The sequence below is a fragment of the Malaclemys terrapin genome, chromosome 22 (assembly GCF_027887155.1).
Source record: "Malaclemys terrapin pileata isolate rMalTer1 chromosome 22, rMalTer1.hap1, whole genome shotgun sequence".
NCBI lineage: Eukaryota > Metazoa > Chordata > Testudines > Emydidae > Malaclemys > Malaclemys terrapin.
The window spans coordinates 19,344,482-19,363,851 of record NC_071526.1 but is presented as its reverse complement, the minus strand read 5'-3'; the positions used below and the strand labels follow the sequence as shown (position 1 = coordinate 19,363,851).

General features: G+C 47.3%; 1 protein-coding gene across 3 annotated transcripts in view; it reads left to right on the top strand.

The window, feature by feature from the left end:
• The first annotated feature begins 2,620 nt into the window (after positions 1 to 2,620).
• The window catches only part of INPP5B (inositol polyphosphate-5-phosphatase B), a 38,311-nt gene continuing 21,561 nt past the window's right edge, over positions 2,621 to 19,370 (top strand). The window contains exons 1-6 of one of the 3 annotated variants that reach the window (XM_054011907.1): positions 2,621 to 2,810; positions 3,139 to 3,204; positions 3,844 to 3,923; positions 4,388 to 4,485; positions 5,002 to 5,031; positions 5,807 to 5,917. In XM_054011907.1, coding sequence (XP_053867882.1) covers positions 3,148 to 3,204; positions 3,844 to 3,923; positions 4,388 to 4,485; positions 5,002 to 5,031; positions 5,807 to 5,917 — 376 coding nt within the window. In that variant the 5' untranslated portion in view covers positions 2,621 to 2,810; positions 3,139 to 3,147. Of the gene's footprint in view, positions 2,811 to 3,138; positions 3,205 to 3,843; positions 3,928 to 4,387; positions 4,486 to 5,001; positions 5,032 to 5,806; positions 5,918 to 11,761; positions 11,808 to 19,370 lie in introns of those variants that run through there. The other 2 variants (XM_054011908.1, XM_054011909.1) reach the window with 2 other exon arrangements.

The window sequence follows — 19,370 nt, the reverse complement described above, 5'->3', positions numbered from 1 at the left end:
AAAAAACAGCTGCAGAATTGTAGGAATTCAGTGTCCCTCTAGGGCAGACGGAACAACACATCTACAGCAGCCTACTGGCAAAACAAGTTTTTTTCCTAATATCCCTGACCCCTCTACTTCCACTCCAGCCTGGGCCGGCTTAGCAGGTGCTGCTGGGGGCCCAGCCATTCATTTATAATGCTCTATACAATGCGCCTAATTTCTTCAAATAAGAATTTCCCCCCCAATAACATTAAGCAAATGGAGTATTTTGGCCAACCCCTTTCTACTCTCCCCCTCCACAAAGGCTGTCTCACAGGCATAGCTGGTGTAACCATTCTGTCTGCTCCAGCAGCAGCCCTCTTCTCTCCCATCTTAGCAGTGACTCGCCTCTGGTCAGATCCCTGTCCGTCAGACTGGCGATGGTCTCACATTTGTGTAATGCTCTAAGTCAGCAGCATCACACATGCTGAACATATAGAAACCACTGACGAATTAGCCCCGCTCCCCCCATTTCACTCATGATGGGAGAATGGAAGGGAGGGTGTAGCCCCAGCCTCATAAGAGAATGCTCAGAACGAAGGCAGGTGTTTTGTTGCATAACTGCTTGGCCATGACAGATGCAGCTGGAACTCCATCGTGACAATTGTTAATTGAAGCCACGCTTTCCTGTCTTTAGTATGCAGAGGGTTTGGTTTCTTGGGTCTGGTCTACACTAGCAACTTATGTCAGTATAACTACATTGCTCAGGGGGGAATCCACACCCCTGAGCAGCACTCTGTCGAGGGGAGGGCTTCTCCCATTGACACAGCTATGGCCTCTGGGGAGGTGGAGTTCCTGCGCCGATGGGGGGAAGCTCTCCTGTCTGCATAGGTTGCATCTTCAGTGAAGTGCTACAGTGGTGCTGCTGCATTGGTTCAGCTGCACTACTGCAGGATTTTAAGTGTAGACAAGCCCTCGCTCTGGCACCTGCTCCCAGAGAGGCTCTGCAATGATTGATTTGCATAATGAAGCAGATGCTTCACATTTTGCTCACACCAGCTGTGGCACAAGATGTTGCTGTATTTTAACCAGAAATGATTTGTTTTCAGTAAGATGCGGCTGAAGGAGATGGTCTTCTGAATTTTGCCATGAAATGAATCTTTCCAAGGCTTTGCTAGTCCTGGAGACTCCTTTGCCCTGATTAAGATTTGTTTCAGAATGCTCTGTAGAAATGAGATTTGCTTTAAGCAGAGATATTGCTCCCTTTAGGTCTGGTTTCTCCAAGCATGGGTACTCAGCACTTTCAGCAAATTCACAGGTTTCTTTGAGTCTCGGGTTTGGCACCCAAAATCACTAGTCAGTTTTGAAAATCTTCTCCAAACTCTCTAATCAAAGCAGGAAATAAAATATAAGAAAATACCTGGGGTTTGGAGGCTTGTTTATATTTAGTACCATGAAGGGAAAAAAAAACATTTTGGGGGGAATTTTTTTGCTCTTGTTTTTAAAGGGGAAACTGTCTGGTAGTTTAGGCCTGATACCTGAGTTTTATTTTTTTTAAAAAGCTTTTTGTGATGTTTGTTTATTTATGTATTTGTAATAATGGCTCTTAGTCTTAACCCTTCCCCTGCATTGTCTGAAATCCAACCATTGCTGCACTGGGCCAGTGCCTGAGACACAGGAAGTGAAAGTGAGTCTCCTCTGGTTGTCCAAGGGGAAATGCAATCCTGGAGAAAAATCACGGTGATTATCTAATGACTCTAAAGCATTCTGATAACCCTGGGAAGGACAACGTATTTATTTATTCATACGTGGTCTGTAAGATGACATAATACATTGCTTGTTATGTAATTAAAGGGTTACATGTGGAGGGCTCAGTGCAGGACGGGAGCAGAAGGCAGCAGGAATGCTGGGAGTTGAAGGAAGACTGCTGATGTCAAATGGCAGCCTGCAGCCAGGTAACCGTACAGTGCCCCGAGGGCTGATCACCTGTCCCTGTGTGTGACAGGCACCACGGAGAGGTCAGGCTGGGAAAACATATGTAGAAAAAGGCTTGGCTCTAGGTAATTAACAGAGAAAATAAGGAAATAGCTTGAGAAAAGCAAGGGGCACAGGCATCAGCTAACCTGGTGCAACAGAAACACTGGACACAGCATGTGCCCCAGGTGCCAGCAGGTGATGGGACAGTGTTCTTAGAGAAAAGCTATGAACTGAAAAAACCCATTTGCCATGATGTCCTGTTTGCTCCACTGAGTGAGAAAAACCTGCTGACGTGCCAGGAGAACTAGCTCCAAAAGGGAACAAAAATCCATCTGAAATCACTGCAGATTCCCCCCTGGGTCTGAGCACGGATCTGGCCAGTGTCTGGGAGACAGAACAAAGATCGGCCTGTTCCTTTGTGAGGTGAGGGTCTGAAGGGATCACAGGAGCTGGAACGCTGCTCCCATTCAAATCCATAGATATGGCCTGTCAGCTGCTCCTGCTTTGATGCCCAGATTCCTGATGTGGAGATCTGGGACACCAAGAAGGGGGAAGAGGCCAAAACAGATGGAACAAGCCAGAGAGGAAGTGGGAAAGCAGCCAGGCTGGAGCGGGGTGGAGAGGAAGTGGGGAGGAGGCCTGCAGGAGAAGAGGGGGCTCCAGCTGCAGAGGGGGCCGGAGCTACGAGGAGTCTGGCAGCAGACATGATTTCAACATTCTTGTGACACAGTTTCAGAAAGTGGGTCTTGCTGAAGCTGCTTCAGGCGACTGCCGGAGCATCTGAGGTGGCGTGATCTCGTCTGCATCTCCAATCTGAGCCCTTAGCCGGAAGGAGGCAGCAGGGGAAGGATCTGGTACAAATACAGCAGCTGGTACGTATCTGATTTACATTGCAAAGTCTGCAGATAGCCATCGATTACCGGCCTGTATTCGGTACGCTGCCGGGTAACATGGCTTGGTCTGTAGCGCAGACAGGGCCTCTGTTTCCCTGCCACAGGCTGGGGCTGAGTCACTCTGCCTGTGCTGATGCAACCCCGACACGGTCAGATCAGTGTGTGCCACTCACTGACTGCACGGTCTAGTGCACCAGTATCTTCATTGCTTGGCACCACCTTGTGGCCCGGTTGTTGCAGAGCTGCATTAAATCAGCTTGGCCCGTTCACATCCGTAATTCACTGACAGCAGCCCTTTGCGTTCCAGGCCTGAAGGATGGACCAGTCCGTTGCTATTCAGGAGACTCTGGCGGATGGACAGACCTGCCTGATCATATCCTTTGCACCAGCATTTCTTTGTAGATAAGTGAACGTGGCATGGAATTACCAGGGAAACCACACTCCTTTGTCCTCCGTTTCTGCCCCTCAGAGTTACTGAGCATCAGTGGAGACAGGATCATTACCTGTAGGCCATCTGTGAATTCAAAACAACCTGTACATCCCAGTCCTTTTCATTGCACACTGGCCTGAGTGCTGTGCTAATAATATTGGGCCAAATTCTAGGGTCCCTAATTGATCCAAAAACCTTTCCCCCGACACCTTTCATCCGAAACACCAGTCATGCTTTACAACTCCGTGCGTGGCTGGGGCAGAGTGGAACTGGACCACTCCGCCCACCACCGCAGGTGGAAGAGAGTCTTTCTCGAGAGGCGAGTGACAATACACAATGGCCCAGGACAGAGCGTGGTGGGAGGATCCAGGGTTGAGCTGAAATGGCAGGAGGAATTTTAAGGCGGCAGAACCCCTGGCTCCTAACTGATTCTGAATGCGAATGGAGGCTCCAGACAGGAAACCCAGAGGCTGAGCAGCGGTGGCTGCTGCAGTCAAAGACGAGAGAGCTCAGCGTCCTGCCTTTCTGGCAGCTCTAGTGGATTTGTGTCTCTGTTGGCCATTCCTTGACCATGAGCTGCATGCGGTACAGGGTATCCTGGCCGGTGAGGAGAGTGTGGAGAGCCGGCTTCTGGGCCTCGTGCGGACCCATGGAGAGCATGCGTAGGTGCTTGAGACAATGTCTGATGGGCCACTCATAGGGGGAAGGCAGGGTCCTCTGGCTGGCAGTCTCAGCAGGAAGCCCCAGAATTGAATGGCCCATGGAGAGTGCATGAACTCCCCTCCCACCCCAAAGGTGCTCTGTCCATGTTGGGATTTGGCAAAGTAATGAGGGAAGGTTGTTTGCCCTGCCACTACCTGTTTTATACCTGATCTGTATTTAATCAGAGGAGCCTAGACTCCAGGGCTGTTAGTCTGGTACCTTTCACCAGCAACTTGTATAAATTAATAAAAAACCCCACCCTACTGGGTGCACTGGCAGGCACGGCGCAGGGACAGGAGCTGCAGGGGCTGTGCTAGCAGGTGAGTGTGGTGCTGGGATAGGAGGGTGTTGAACCAGGCTTGCAGGGAGCTCAGTGCAGATGCTGGAATGGAGGTGGCATTATCCCCCTGTGCTTTGCCTGCAGGATCTTCCTGTACACTCATCGGCGAATGGCTATAACAGCTGAGGATGTCTGCTTGGAGAGAGTTGTGCCGATCACAGAAGGATTTTCAGCAGAAGAAGGTAGAGCTGTCCTCTGCATCCTTCACTTGCTTCCTGGAAGGAGGTTCTAGCTTCTTCTCCTCAGAGTTCAATCAGGTGCCATCTTTTCTTGGGGGTAGGCAAAGAGAGGATCTGTGTGTGGAACAGAATCTGGATTTTGTTGTACTGCTGCCTGAAATTTGGAAACTGGATCACCTTTTGCCTTGTTTTGCTGTAACTTTTAAACAGCTGAAGCCAGTGTAATTAATTAACATTCTCAGGAAAACAGGCTGCATTGGACCCCATGGAACCCAAGTCCCAAACTATCCTCCGCACCCCCAGATCTGGCAAGAGGAGAGCTTAGAGTTACCAAATAATACTCATGGCCTCCTATCCTTTCTGATTTCTTCTGCCTCCCTTTCTGTCCCTTACCAAAGAGTGCTCAGGGTAGGTCTGTCTGTCTGAGCTATTTATGAAGTAGTATCCCTGGATAGTAGCAGCGTGGCCCAGGCACTACTTGCCAGGTTTTCTAATGGAATTGCTTTTCTCTTTTGACAGTTACACCTGACAGTGACCTTCATATCATTGGTGAGTCTCTTCTGTTGCTATGATTCCCACGAGGTACAAGAAAGATTTCCATATACTGAGGTTACAAGCTCCGTATGAACCATTATTCCGCGATTTTTGGTTTGTGGAGTTTGCTCAGGGTTGCTTATGGAATGTCTGGGGCTGAGCTGTTCCGAATTGGACACACTCTGTGCAGTGATGGAGTCTTGTCTTGCTATTATTGGATAGTTTATAAATCTGGACACTATTACTAGTTAACCAGTATATTGCCAAACCAATCATTTGGCTAAATGATTCCGGATTGTTGCTAAAAGATGAGTTCTAGTCGGTCTCCCTAGCGTTCACTGGAGTATCCGCTGGATACTGTTATTGTTTATTTAAATTGTAAAAGCCCCCAAAATGTGTTAAGTGCTGTTCAAATGCAACTGTATTTCAGTGGCGTGGGTAGGGATTTCTTGTCTAATGTTTCTGTTAGTTTAAGTTTATAAAAATGTTTTGGGATTAGTTGGGCTGAAAGGGACTAGAGGAATAATAATGATGATTATTTACAAATCCTATTGAAAAATAAAAGAAATTCATCCAAATACAGGAAACTGAAAGAGGTGATGAAGCTGATTTCTTTCCTCACAGCTGGCGTGGTTTTCTACTAATTTGAGTACTGCGGCTGTGGAGGCATGTCCAGTGCTGGCGTGGCTTTTGTGTGCATGCAGCACCTAAAGTAGTGTTTAGAAATCGTAAGTGTCTTCTCCAAACTTAGCAGCATTAATTCCAACTCTCCTCTTCCCGCCATGTGTAGGTTCTGATGTGACTGTCCAGATAAGCTCGGAAGATGCTCAGCTGGTGGTGCGATTGCCTTTTGGGTCCCATACACGCACGTTCCTACAGGAGATCAGCAAGTGCCACCCAGGTACAACCCTCTGTCATATACATGTTGAAGTTAATGCATAGGTTGGTACAGATGCTGCAGACGAAGGAGGAAGTCTAGATTAGGGTTTTGTCTTTGTATCGTGTTTTCTCTCATCGTAGGAGGAATGTCAATTCCAGTATCCCTGTTGCTGCCACTTGCATTTACACAGCTAGCTTACAGGCCTCCAGATGTACTAACCTTTAAAATCCATCACTCTGGTCTGTCATTAACTGGCTCAGCAGAGATGCCTGAGCTTTGCCTCATTAGCAAGTAGGAATAGTATCTGTATTGTAGTCTCGCTTGGGTGCTCCTCTCATGGAGCAGGGAAGTAAAATGTAGCCTAGAATCAATCCTCAAGACACTAAATCTGAAGCTGTGACTTGTGCTAATGCTATAAGAGATCACAGAAAGCTGGTTCCAGGGAGGCAGCAACTGTTGGATACTCCTGTTCCCCACTCTGTCCTCCTGCCCTTAAAGACTAAGGCCTGGTCTACACTTAAAACTTAGGTCAACATAGCTACTACAGTTCTCAGGGATGTGAACAATCCACAGCCCGGACTGCTGTAGCTACATGAACTTAACCCCCAGTGTCGATGCAGCTAAGTCACAGAACAATGCTTCCGTTGACCTAGCTATTGTCACTCGGGGAGGTGGAGTTCCTACAGCAATGGCAAAACCCCTTTCATCATTGTAGCCTGCGTCAACACTACAGGGTTATACCGGCATAGCTATGGTGCCTAGCTATGCTGCTAGAGTCCCCATAGTAGAGACATGACCTAAGCTGTATCACAGTTGCCATCTTTCCATGTGGGACTCCCCCCTGTGATCAGCCATGTTGGGCAGAAGGATTGGTGGTTCGTTCTCAGTTCTGCCCTAGGGGAGTACTACTGGGCTGTTTCACCCCTGAGGTGGCTACCGTTCAGTGGTGGGTGCAGTGATCCCTGTGTATGGATTTTCTCTTGGCATAGGTTTAGGTTTATAGAGCACTTTGAGATCCTTTGACTTGAGATGAAAGACACTAGAGGCATGTAAGATGTTTATATATTTAAAATCACAATGTTAAAAATATTGTGTGGTGTTCCCTCCATCACTCCAGCCCAGGGAATGGTTAGGACTCTCGGGATGCCTACCCAGAGCCTCATCAGCTTCCTCTAGACCAACAGAGACTATACCAGCATAGCTCAGCATCGTTGCTGTGTCGGCATAAGCCCATAGACTGTGTCTATATTGACAGAAGGGGTTTTTAATGGTGGTGTAGGAATACCACCTCCCTGAGAAATGGTTGCTAGCTTGACAGAAGCATTCTGCTGTCGACCGAGCTGCATCTACACTGTCAGTTAGGGTTCACACCCTTCATTGATGTCGCTATGTTGACCTAAAATTCAAGTGTAGATCAGGTGTTGGAGCCAGCAGAGCACTAGTCACAGGCTGGTCCAAGAATGCTTCTTGGGAAGGACTCTCTATGGCCTTATGGAGACCTGATTTTTTTTTTTTTTTATGGAGATATCCCATCTCCTAGAACTGGAAGGGACCTTGAAAGGTCATCAAGTCCAGCCCCCTGCCTTCACTAGCAGGACCAAGTACTGATTTTGCCCCAGATCCCTAAGTGGCCCCCTCAAGGATTGAACTCACAACCCTGGGTTTAGCAGGCCAATGCTCAAACCACTGAGCTATCCCTCCCCCCTAACCCTAACCCTAACCCTAACCCTCCCCCCCTTTCCTCTATGCCTAAGCGGGATGTTCCCATTTCTCTTTGGGGAGAGGCTATTACTCAGTAAATTGATACATTTAAAAAATGAATGTATCTCTGCACAAAGTCCTATCTCTGCAGAGCAAGCGGCCAGGCTGGCTGGGGAGGAGCCTGGTCATGCCTGGGGCATCGTTTCTTACAACGGCAGAACTACAAATTGCTCCCGACCGTGGAGCTCCTCGCTGTTGAACACAGGCTGTCTCTAGTCAGCTTGCTTAGGGTTAGGGTTAAGAACATAAGAGCATTCTTGAGTGCTCCTTTAGCATCTTGATCGTCCAGTGGCCCCACTGCTTGTTTAGCAGGCTTCCTGCTTCTGATGTACTTAAAAAACATGTTGCTCTTACTTTTTAGCGCAGTATTTCAGTGTACTTGGGATTCTTTGTCACAAATATAGAATCTTAAAATATTACCCTAGTCTGACAGAGCAGTGGATGGGAGTTACAGGCTCTGTGCAAAGCGGTGGAGGCTAACTTATGAAAGTGTCGCCACAGGGAATTAGACTTTTATAGGGCCCTGGTTACGCTGAGTTTACGGCTGGCATTGTGAAATACAACTGAATAAAACCTGTCAGTGGTAGTCCGGGCTTAAACGTAACTGTAAAGCTAGCTGTTCTTCAAATTATATTTTGACACTTCATTTGCCAGAGTTTATGCTCCTTTCTATTTTCCTCACTAGAATTTAACTTCCACTTTTTAAAGGGTGCCTTTTTGTCTCTCACTGCTTTTTTTACTTCGTTGTTTAGCTACGGTGGCGCTTTTTGGTTCTCTTACTATGTTTTTTAATTTGGGGGTATACATTCAAGTTGAGCCTCTATTATGGTGTTTTTTAAAAATTTTCCATACAGCTTGCAGGGATTTCACTTTTAGCACTGTACCTTCTAATTTCTGTCTAACTAACTTCCTCATTTTTGTGTAGTTCCCCTTTCTGAAATTAAATGCTACAGTCTTGAGCCGCTGTGGTGTTTTCCCCGCCACCGGGAGGTTAAATTTAAATATATTATGGTCACTATTACCAAGTGATCCAGCTATGTTCACCTCTTGGACCAGATCCTGTGCTCCAATTAGGACTAAATCAAGAATTGCCTCTACTCTTGTGGGTTCCAGGACTAGCTGCTCCAAGAAGCAGTCATTTAAGGTGTCAAGAAACTTTATCTCTACATCCTGTCCTGAGGTGACATGTACCCAGTCAATATGGGGATAGTTGAAATCCCCCATTATTATTGATTTTTTTTATTTTAATAGCCTCTCTAATCTCCCTGAGCATTTCACAGTCACTATTACCATCCTGGTCAGGTGGTCAGTAATATATCCCTACCGCTATATTCTTATTATTAGAGCATGGAATTACTATCCATAGCGATTCTATGGTACAGTTTGGTTCATTTAAGATTTTTACTTCATTTGATTCTACGCTTTCTTTCACATATAGTGCCATTCCCCCACCAGCATGACCTGTTCTGTCCTTCCGATATGTTTTGTACCCTGGTATTACTGTGTCCCATTAATTATCCTCATTCCACCACATTTCTGTGATACTTATTATATCAATATCCTCTAGAGGCACTCTAGTTCACCCATCTTATTATTTAGACTTCTAGCATTTGTATATAAGCACTTTAAAAACATGTCACTTTTTAGCTGTCTGCCATTACATGATGTAATTGAATGGGAATCTTTTTCATCTGACTGTTTCTCATCAAATCCTACCCATATTTTATCAACTTCCATCCTCTCTTCCTTACTAGGACATAGAGAATCTCCATTAATAGATCTTCCCCTAAGGAATGTCACTATCCGAACCATGTGCTCTGTCGGCTTTCCCCCAGCCCTTCATTTAAAAACTGCTCTATGACCTTTTTAATTTTAAGTGCCAATCTGGTTCTATTTTGGTTTAGGTGGAACCTATCCTTCCTGTATAGGCTCCCCCTTTCCCAAAAGTTTCCCCAGTTCCTAATAAATCTAAACCCCTTCTCCCTACACCATCATCTCATCCACACATTGAGAGCCTGCAGTTCTGCCTGTCTAACTGGCCTTGCGCGTGGAACTGGAAACATTTCAGAGAATGGTACCATGGAGGGCCTGAACTTCAATCCCTTACCTAGCAGCCTAAATTTGACCTCTCTCCTATCCTTCCCTATGTCATTGGTACCTACATGTCCCACAACCACTGGCTCCTCCCCAGCACTACACATAAGTTTATCTAGATGTCTCGAGAGAGCCACAACCTTCGCACCAGGCAGGCAAGTCACCATGCGGTTCTCCCAGTCATCACAAACCCAGCTATGTTTCTAATGATTGAATCTCCCGTAACTATTACCTGTCTCTTCCTAATAACTGGAGTTCCCTCCCCTGGAATAACTATCATTCTTCAATGGACAATAATTGTGTCTTGAGATGTAAAGAACAATGTAGCCATGCAGGGAATGTCAAGGGAGCAGGAAAGGTAAAATGGCAGCAGGAATGGCTTCTAGGGTTTAAATAATTGGATCCTGTGTATTGAGATCTGGTATAGCAGGGATATTAGGTTATGAAGGTTGGCATGACTGCTCAGGGTCTGATTGGGTCCAAGGAAAGATTAATGGCATTTTGGGCGCAGATGGTGCTAGGTGTGTGAGGGATACTAGGGAAGCCAGGAGTACTAAGGGCTGATCCGATTTGCCATTGACTTCAAGGGCAGTTGAATTGGACGCTAAGTGAGTTTCATGGTTATTTAATGCTAGTTAATGTGCAACCTGCATTGGATAGTGTTATATGTTTACTGTCACAGGTACGGCTGGAAGTGCTCAAATAATGAGCAGTTAATATCTGCACCAAGTAAGAGCCCTGTGGCTATTTTTCTCAAGATGGGAGTCTTTAGGAGTGCATGTCTGTGCACGTGGGTTTCAGGCAGTATATACTTAACCTGCACAGCTAATTCTTGGGAATCATGCTACGGTTCGATTATAGAGCAGAGGCCACTGGGGTCTGCAAGTCCCTGCAGTGGACTGATGCTGGCTCCTTCAGGTACAGTATTTGTTAGTGCCCTCTTTGCACCAGGTCTGACTGCCCTCCTGTGGATACAGCCTGGGGCCCCAACTCCATTTGGGTCCCTGGCTCAGCTTCCTCAGCAGGGACCCAGGTCACCAAGGGCTGCTGTCGGGCAAGGTGAAGAAAAGTGGGGGCTCAAACAGACAGCCTGGCACGGGCGCCCTGTGGTGCGTTGGCTGGTGTGGATGGCGCGGGGGGCCTGGCACAGGCACCCTGAGGTGTGCTGGCTGGTGCGGGGGGAGCCTGGCATGGGCACCTATCCCTGAGGTGTGCTGGCTGGTGTGGGCGGAGCCTGGCATGGGCACCTATCCCTGAGGTGTGCTGGCTGGTGTGGGCGGAGCCTGGCATGGGCACCTATCCCTGAGGTGTGCTGGCTGGTGTGGGCGGAGCCTGGCATGGGCACCTATCCCTGAGGTGTGCTGGCTGGTGTGGGCGGAGCCTGGCATGGGCACCTATCCCTGAGGTGTGCTGGCTGGTGTGGGCGGAGCCTGGCATGGGCACCTATCCCTGAGGTGTGCTGGCTGGCATGGATGGCACAGAGGGCGCGGGCAGCCTGGCACGGGCGCTCTGAGGCGCGCTGGCTGGTGTGGGCGGAGCCTGGCACGGGCGCTCTGAGGCGCCCTGGCTGGCATGGAGGGGGCGGCACCGTTCCACGGGCACAGCGGGGACTGGGAGCGGAGTGGGGAGGCGTCATGGGTGTGAAGAGGAAATGGCGGGTTTTTGGAGGGAGGTGATTGGCAGAGACAGGGGCGGTGCTTGGTGATTGGAGGAGGCGATGCCCGGAGGAAGTGCTTGGTGATTGGAGGGGGCGGGGCTCGGAGGAGCTGCTTGGTGATTGGAGGGGGGGCTGGAGGAGGTGCTTGGTGATTGGAGGGGGCGGGGCCCGGAGGAGCTGCTTTGTGATTGGAGGGGGCGGGGCTCGGAGGAGCTGCTTGGTGATTGGAGGGGGCGGGGCTCGGAGGAGCTGCTTGGTGATTGGAGGGGGCGGGGCTCGGAGGAGCTGCTTGGTGATTGGAGGGGCGGGGCTAGGAGGAGCGGCTTGGTGATTGGAGGGGGCGGGGCCCGGAGGAGGCTGAGCTGAGGGCCATGGCCGCGGACGGGTGGCTCGGCGGAGGTAGGGGCCGGGGCCGGGGCCGGGGCCGGGGCGGTTGGAGGCTCCGGGATTGTGCTGGAGGCGGATGCCCCGGGGGTTGCCGGGCTGGAGGTGGAGGTGGAGGTGGGTGCCCGATGGGGGCGGGGTGCTCGGGACAGTGGGGGGCGGGGGTGCCTGGGGGGCGGCAGTTCTGGGTGGGGGTCGGGGGTCGGTCCCTGTCTCTTTGCCCCAGTCAGGCTGTGAACTCTGTAATCCCTACCCCAGCAGGCCTCCTTCCCCTGTCCCCCCGAGGCTCCGTTCTGTTTCACTGAATCCCCTGCAGCTTCAGTGGGGTGCAGGGTTCCTCTCCCCTTCTCATCTAAAACAGGGAATGGTCTTGCTGTGTGGTGCTTAGGCAGGCCCTGCACCCCACTTCAGAAGCAGCTTGCAGTGCCAGGCAAGGGGTGCCTATATAAACAGCTGTCATGCCCTAGCCCAGAGGCATCTGCATCTCGGTCCTGCACAGAGGGGCAATTCCCTGGATAAAGAGCAATTGTGGCCCTTGCTTAGTTAAGGGGAAGCATCCCTTTGCAACATCTGATGTACCCACCCCAGAAGTGGCTGCATCTGTTTGCTGGATGAAGTAATCCCCGTCAAGGGTTTGGGGAGCCTTCAGGAAGGAAGGTGCTGTTTTGTGTCTTTATGATGTATTAATAAAATGCCACTAGAGAATGCTCTGGGCATGAAGGTGCACATGTGGTTAATGGTTCATGGATCATTGTAATAAGGCTGATAAAACAAATTCAAAATGAAACTTGTACAGGCACTAGTGCACAGCCAGCGTGTGTCTGAATAAATCTTATTAAAGAACCTGCTGATGAAGTGAATTACCACTTGAATATATATATCAGCCTTCTAAAATTCAAACTGTTGTAATAGGTATAAGATATTAGAAACTGTGTGGTTCGCTCAGGGCTGCTGTCACACCCAATGTGTGTGGTGATTGCACAACAGTCAGATAAGCGAACAGCTAGATCTCTCACTGTTTGAAAATATATAAAAACCTCTGAAGTTGCAGTTTGAGATCAGTGTAATACACTCAAAACCCAAGATATCCATGCTCATCTTATAAGATGCATGTTGTGCTCTCTTTGCATCCTTTCTGGATTACAGCCTATCCAGGTGCATGTTGTTTTATTTCCCCTGGTTGTCAATGTGCTACCAGTGACTTACATTAAATCTTCCTAGACCTGTGTACGGTTTCAGACATTATTCTGAAGTTCAGAATGGGAAACCCTGGTTCAGCACAGACAGAAACGATAGGACCTCCTGTTATGTGTAGTAGAAGGCCTTAGTTTGTCAGGTATGCGTACAGTACCTATCACCGCATTACCTAGGTCACAGTGCATAGCCATGTGTCTAACACAAGTCTACTGAAGAGATGTTTTGTAGGGATTTTTTCATAGGAGACATGGACCCTAATCATATTGCCTATGTTAGTTATGTGGTGGTGTTGACTTCCTGTGTGTCAATTTGAATACATCCCTGTATACACAGATGCTGGAAGGTCCGCTCTTTGGACCTTGGATTTGAATGTGCAACAGGTTACAGATAAAATAAGTTTGATTTTCCTAAATCCTTGTAGACATTTATTTGCAACATAGAAGTACCGTTGTCTGGCTAGTTTTCTGTTGTCTGTCAGTGCAGAGGCCAAGCAGAAGAGTAACCGGCTCATATAGGTCAGCACGGAGGTGCTTTTGCAGAATTAGTAGAGGAACCACAGCCCACTTCTAGCTCAAGGCGTTGCTTAAATAAGCATGTAAAACCCTCAGAGTGCCTCCTTCAATTAGTGTCAAACCTTGAAATGAAGCCTGTGACTTGCCACCGGAGGCAGTTTCAGCTCGATTAGCGCAGTATTTTAGTGTACTTGGGATTTTTTGTCACAAATATAGACTCTTAAAATATTAGTCTGACAGAGCAGTGGATGGGAGTTACAGGCTCTGTGCAAAGCGGTGGAGGCTAACTTATGAAAGTGTCGCCACAGGGAATTAGACTTTTATAGGGCCCTGGTTACGCTGAGTTTACGACTGGTATTATGAAGTACAACTGAATAAAACCTGTCAATGGTAGTCCTTGCTTAAACGTAACTGTAAAGAAGGAGGGAACTGGATTTGTGCCAGCTTGCCCTTTGTATAAAGGGAGCCTGGGTAGAGTGAGCTTTTAAAACAAACAAACAAAAAAAAAGTGACCAACCCCACTGCCAGCTCATGTGGCTTTTTCCTTTGTGTTTTTTCTATTGCATCCTGATAGCAAGACAAGACACCTTTGGAGATGCCTCTTGACAGAGACTGAGGCCAGGCCTACGTTTGGAAGGCTTTGCCAACAGAATTGTATTGATATACAAGACCAGCAAAGCGCTTCTAGTGTGGACACAACATATATTGGCAAAACCGTGCCTTTGCCAGTATAGCTCAGTTTTGCTGGTATAACTGCGTCTATACTAGTGACTTTTGTGACCAGTGTAGCTGTGCTGGCAAATCACACCTCGTCATGCACCTGACATAGCTATGCCAGCAAAAGTTTTTAGACCTTGGGCATAGACCTGGCCCAAGAGGGGGTTGTTAGTTCTTGAAACTCTTTACCCTTCAGTACCTCTCCTTTGAGGTTATGGGTTTCTATCTTCCCAAGGACATCTGCTGGAAGTTATCCAGACCACAGAGACTGTTAATAGAAACAAGATTTATTAAAAACAGAGAGAAAATAGAATTAAAAGAAAAACTGTTTTCTTAACTCATTTAGATTGACACTTCTCATAAGCTAAACTAAATACGGCTTTCTCAGCTGGTACAGAAGAAAAAGAAAAGCAAATAGCAATTCTCTCTGAACATGCTGTGGTCCGTTTATCAGCATCCTGATATTGTCTCCCTTGCTGTGTCCTGGATTCTCTTTGCAAGTCCCTGCAACTCGGTCAGCTTGCATGTTGAGAGGTGCCTCTCCTGGTCATTTTTGTGTCCGAGGTGTTAGAGTCTATTAAGCCATTAGGGTAAGGCTTCCTTAACATTTACACAAGAGTCTTTTATCAGAACTCCTGGCTGGGAGAATGGTCAAATGACTATTATCTCCTAGAGAGACAAGGTGGGTGAGGTAATATCTTGTATTGGACCAACTTCTGTTGGTGAGAGAGACAAGCTTTTAAGATACACAGAGCTCTTCCTGAGGTCTGGGAAAGGTACTCATAGTGTCACTGCTAAATACAAGATTGAATGGAGTCTAGCATGAGTAGCTAGCACATATTCTAAGCGAAAATTCAAGGTGAGGTGGTCTGTTAACACCCCGGTAATCATTGGACAATAAGGGGGGGGTTGTGGGTTACAGATTATTGTAATAAGCCATAAATCCATTGTCTCCATTCATTCCATGATGTTTAGTGTGTAGGAAAGTTATGAATTTAAGTTCCCAGGCTTGTCTTTTGAAGGTGTTGTGCAGGTTTCCTTTGAGGATGAGGACTGAGAGGTCAGATATAGAGTGATCACTTTGTGAAAAGTGTGCACCCACAGACGATATGGTGGTTTTGCTTTTTATCATTTTCCTGCGTGAGTTCATTCGAGAGCATAGTGATTGGTTTCACCCACCTAGTTGTTACTGGGGCACATAATGCACTGGATGAGGTACACCACATGTTTTGATAGGCATATGTAGGACCCATGGATCTTGAAAGGTGTGTTGGGGGGTGTTGTTCATTGGGTCTGTAGGTTTTATATCTGTTGTTCTAGCAGAGTCTGGTGCCGCTTTGAGTTGGTGTGTGCTGGTCTGTGGGGAGCTTGCTTCCGATGATGAGGTTGGGGGGGGTTGTTTGAAAGTCAGAAGAGACGGTTCAGGAAATATTTTTTTCAGGATGGGGTCCCCACTGAAATGGGTTGTAGTTGTTTGATGATACCCCATATGGGTTCCAGTGTGGGGTGGTAGGTGGCAACTCAGGGTGTATGGTTGGAGTGGGTTTTCTGTATTTCAACATTGAAGCCTGTAAAAGTCTGAAGTTTAAAACACTTTCACCTTAAGGCCTGACATGGAAAGACCTTGCACGTATATTTGAGAGAAGCATCTCAGTGTTTAACACTTCACAACCACAGCTGTTTTGCAAATACATTCTTGTGGTATCTCTGAAGCATAGCAACATAGTATCTCCATTTGTGTGAATTAAGCCCCTCAGCGGGATGCTGAATTCTCAGAGTGGGTGATTGGCCTTTGACAAAGTTGCTGTTTCAAGGCTTCCCTGTGTTGTTTTTGTCATCCAGATCTATCAATTGCTTTTGTCCCCCCACCCCCGATGGCTAATGGCTGGGGCAGTGGAGAACATGAATATAGAAGATGCATATTGACTGTTTAGCTGGGCAAAGGCCTTATGTGCCCTCTGCCAGCCACGGAGCAGGAGGTGGCTTCTGGTGAATTTATGCAGAAGGCAGGAAGGGGAGACTGTGACTCCATCTGACTTGCACCTTAGAATTCTGCTTTGTTTGGATCAGGAGTAATTACAGCCTCTGGTGCAGGTACAGTCCAACTGGAACAGTTCAGCTGTTCATAGCTGCTGGGGGAGGATTTCTAAAGGGAATGCTGGTGGGGTGCTTTATGCCTCTTCATTTGCCAGCCTGGATATGCTGCTCTAACAACCTGACTAACCTTGGATTTTTACTAAGCAAGGCTCACTTGTTATCCTTTCTCAGTTGGAGCTGGAGAGACTGCTCGGGTCTCCTTTGCCACACTGGGTCCTTTGTAATCAAAAGGATGTGTTAGCTGAGTCATATAACTGTTCGCAATTGATAAAGCTAATTTGATTTGATCTGCAGAGGTCCAAGCTTAGGATATCAAATAGATTTTTGTGGTCTGCCATGGGACAGTGCTTTAATGTATCTTTACAACCTTTTAATAGGAAAAGCCTAATTAGCTGTTAAATCCATTTAGCTGCAAATCCTGTTTACAGTTTGGGCCATGCACACTCTGCTTGTACTGAGTTCACAAAGCATCTTTATTTTGTGCCTGGTCTTATTTTAACAGTTAATTTTTTCCCTCAAGACTCTGTATGTGTTCTAGCTCATCATAGCTTCAATTTCTTGCCCCATCTAGCTAGAACCATCCTTAGATTTTTTTTTTTTTTTTTAAGTCCAGCTATCTGGCCAAACATACGGTGACGGATTCCCCCCGGAGTGTCACCTGGATCTGGGGTACCACTGAGCCTGCCTGACCCACCAGCCTAGGTTCCCTTTACACTGTACTACTGTGACCCCTGCCAAGCCCTCTCCCAGGCTCCTGTCTGCACCTTAACCAGCACACATACAGGTACGGACACACCCAGCTGCAGAAACATACAGATGCTTTAATCAGCTCTGCATGGGAAGGCTTCATCTAAGGAACTGTCCAGTTACTCAAGTGCACCCCCTCCTCTGGAAGGTAAACCCAAAATTATACCGTCTTGTGCTGCACAGAGAACTGTACAGTGTAAGCTCATGAAATTCACCCCCTCCCTCAATGTGGAGAGGAATATACACAGCTTTCTGCCCCCGTTTATGACTCCCACACACTGGTTTTAGACAAAGCAAAAATAAGTTTATTCATTACAAAAGATAAATTTTTAAATGATTATAAGAGATAGCAAACAGATCAAAGCAGATTACTTAGCAAATAAACAAAAACGCAGACTAAACTTAATATATTAAAAAGATTGGATATGCGTAGCAACTTCTCACTCTAAATGATGATTTAAGCCATTTACAGGGATTCTTAAGGGACCAGCTGCCCTTGCTTGAAGCTTAAAAACCCCAGGTATTCCTTTCACAGACTAGAAATCCCTCTAGCCTTGGTCCATCCCTTCTCCCCCAGTCCAGTCCTTGTTCCTCAGGTATTTCCAAGAGTCTCTTTGGGTGGGGAGTCGGTGAAGAACCACAGTGATGTCACTCCCCTGCCTTAGATAGCTTTTGCATATGGCGGGAAACCGTTGTCTCCCAGCTTGGTTCCCATGCCCAGTCAGTGGAAAAACACTGGCATTCCAAGATGGAGTCCAGTACCAGGTGACTTGGGCATATGTCCCTATAGGGTCACAGCAGCCATGACTTGGAAGCTGTTTGTCGCCTCCTCAGGAAGGCTCCCCGGGGGGAGATTAGCTTCTTCTAAGACCTATTGTTCTCCCTAATGCATTCCCCAGGTGTAAAACAAATTTGTAATAGCTGCATAGACAATATTCCTAACTTCAGATACCAAAATGATACAAATAAGATAATCATATTCAGTAAATCATAAACTTTTCAGTGATGGACTCTGTTTGGGCATCTCTGCAAATTGTGTCCTTCCCAGTCTGAGGATGACAGTGACAGTTGGGTAGAGACCCTCCCCTCTAGGGATGTAAGCCCAGGCTGAATCTTGAGTCCCTGTTGGGATGGATTTCAGGGCCTAAACCAGAATACTTGTAGAGCCCAAGGCAACACTTGATTGCTTAATGACTACACTAATGCTTGCGGAGAACGTTCGTAGCGCTACCCCAGAGACAGTGCAGTGTTGCTGCAGGTTGGGCAGGGATGTTTGGAAACAATGAATTAATTTTTATTAGTGTTTCAACTTATTTCAAGACTGAAGTGTATCTTGTTAGTTTAGTGTAATGTGATGCTGCAGCCTCTAGTTTTATCTCGCTCTGCTTTGATTTTATAATGGTTAAAAAGCCTCAGGCAGGTTTGGCAGGCCCAAAAATTTGACTTGCCTTTTTTTGTTTCCTGTATAGTTAGTACCATTTGGCGAGAATAATCACACCTGCTTAATGAGGAGAGCTGTGTGGCTTCTTAGCACATTAGTTTTTGGGACCTTTTGGCTCTATCTACTTCCACCCCAGAGGCAAGTGCAGGATTCTTCCTTGGCTCCATGCAGCAGATGTGCCAGTGTTTTCTGTCTAGCTTCAAATGTGATAAAATGTCTTGGATTGTGTTTAAAAAAATCCCAAGTGGGTGAATGCACCGTAGATCTAGGTTGGTCTGATTTGAGGCAAAACAGAAGAGAGAGCTGCCCCCTGGGCAAGCTGCTAATTATCATTCTGGGTTTATTCTTTACAATCCACCTCTACCCAGATAGAACGCGTCCCGATAGAACATGAATTCGGATATAACGCGGTAAAGCAGCGCTCTGGGGGGGTGGGGCTGCGCACTCCGGCGGATCAGAGCAAGTTCGATGTAACGCGGTTTCACCTATAACGCAGTAAGATTTTGTGGCTCCTGAGGACAGCGTTCTATTGGGGTAGAGGTGTAATTTCCTGATGAAATAGGCAAAGGGGACTGGCACAGCATCTGTCTGTTTTGGCATGTGTCCTAACAAGGCCAGTTTCCTCCAGTGGATTGTTCCTCAAGATAGAGGAAAACAGCCTCTCCCCCCCGCCCCCCAGGCTGTTTTAGTGTGCAGCAGACTCTGCTCCTCAGAAGTGTTGGCATTTGCACAGCTCAGTCAGTATAAATGCACTCTACAGAACGGGAGCTGATCTCCAAGGAACTCAGCCTTGCTCAGCAGAACAGTGGTGCTGATATGGCTTCCATCCTAATGGATCCCAAAGTATTTTTTGGCATTCCTGCCGTA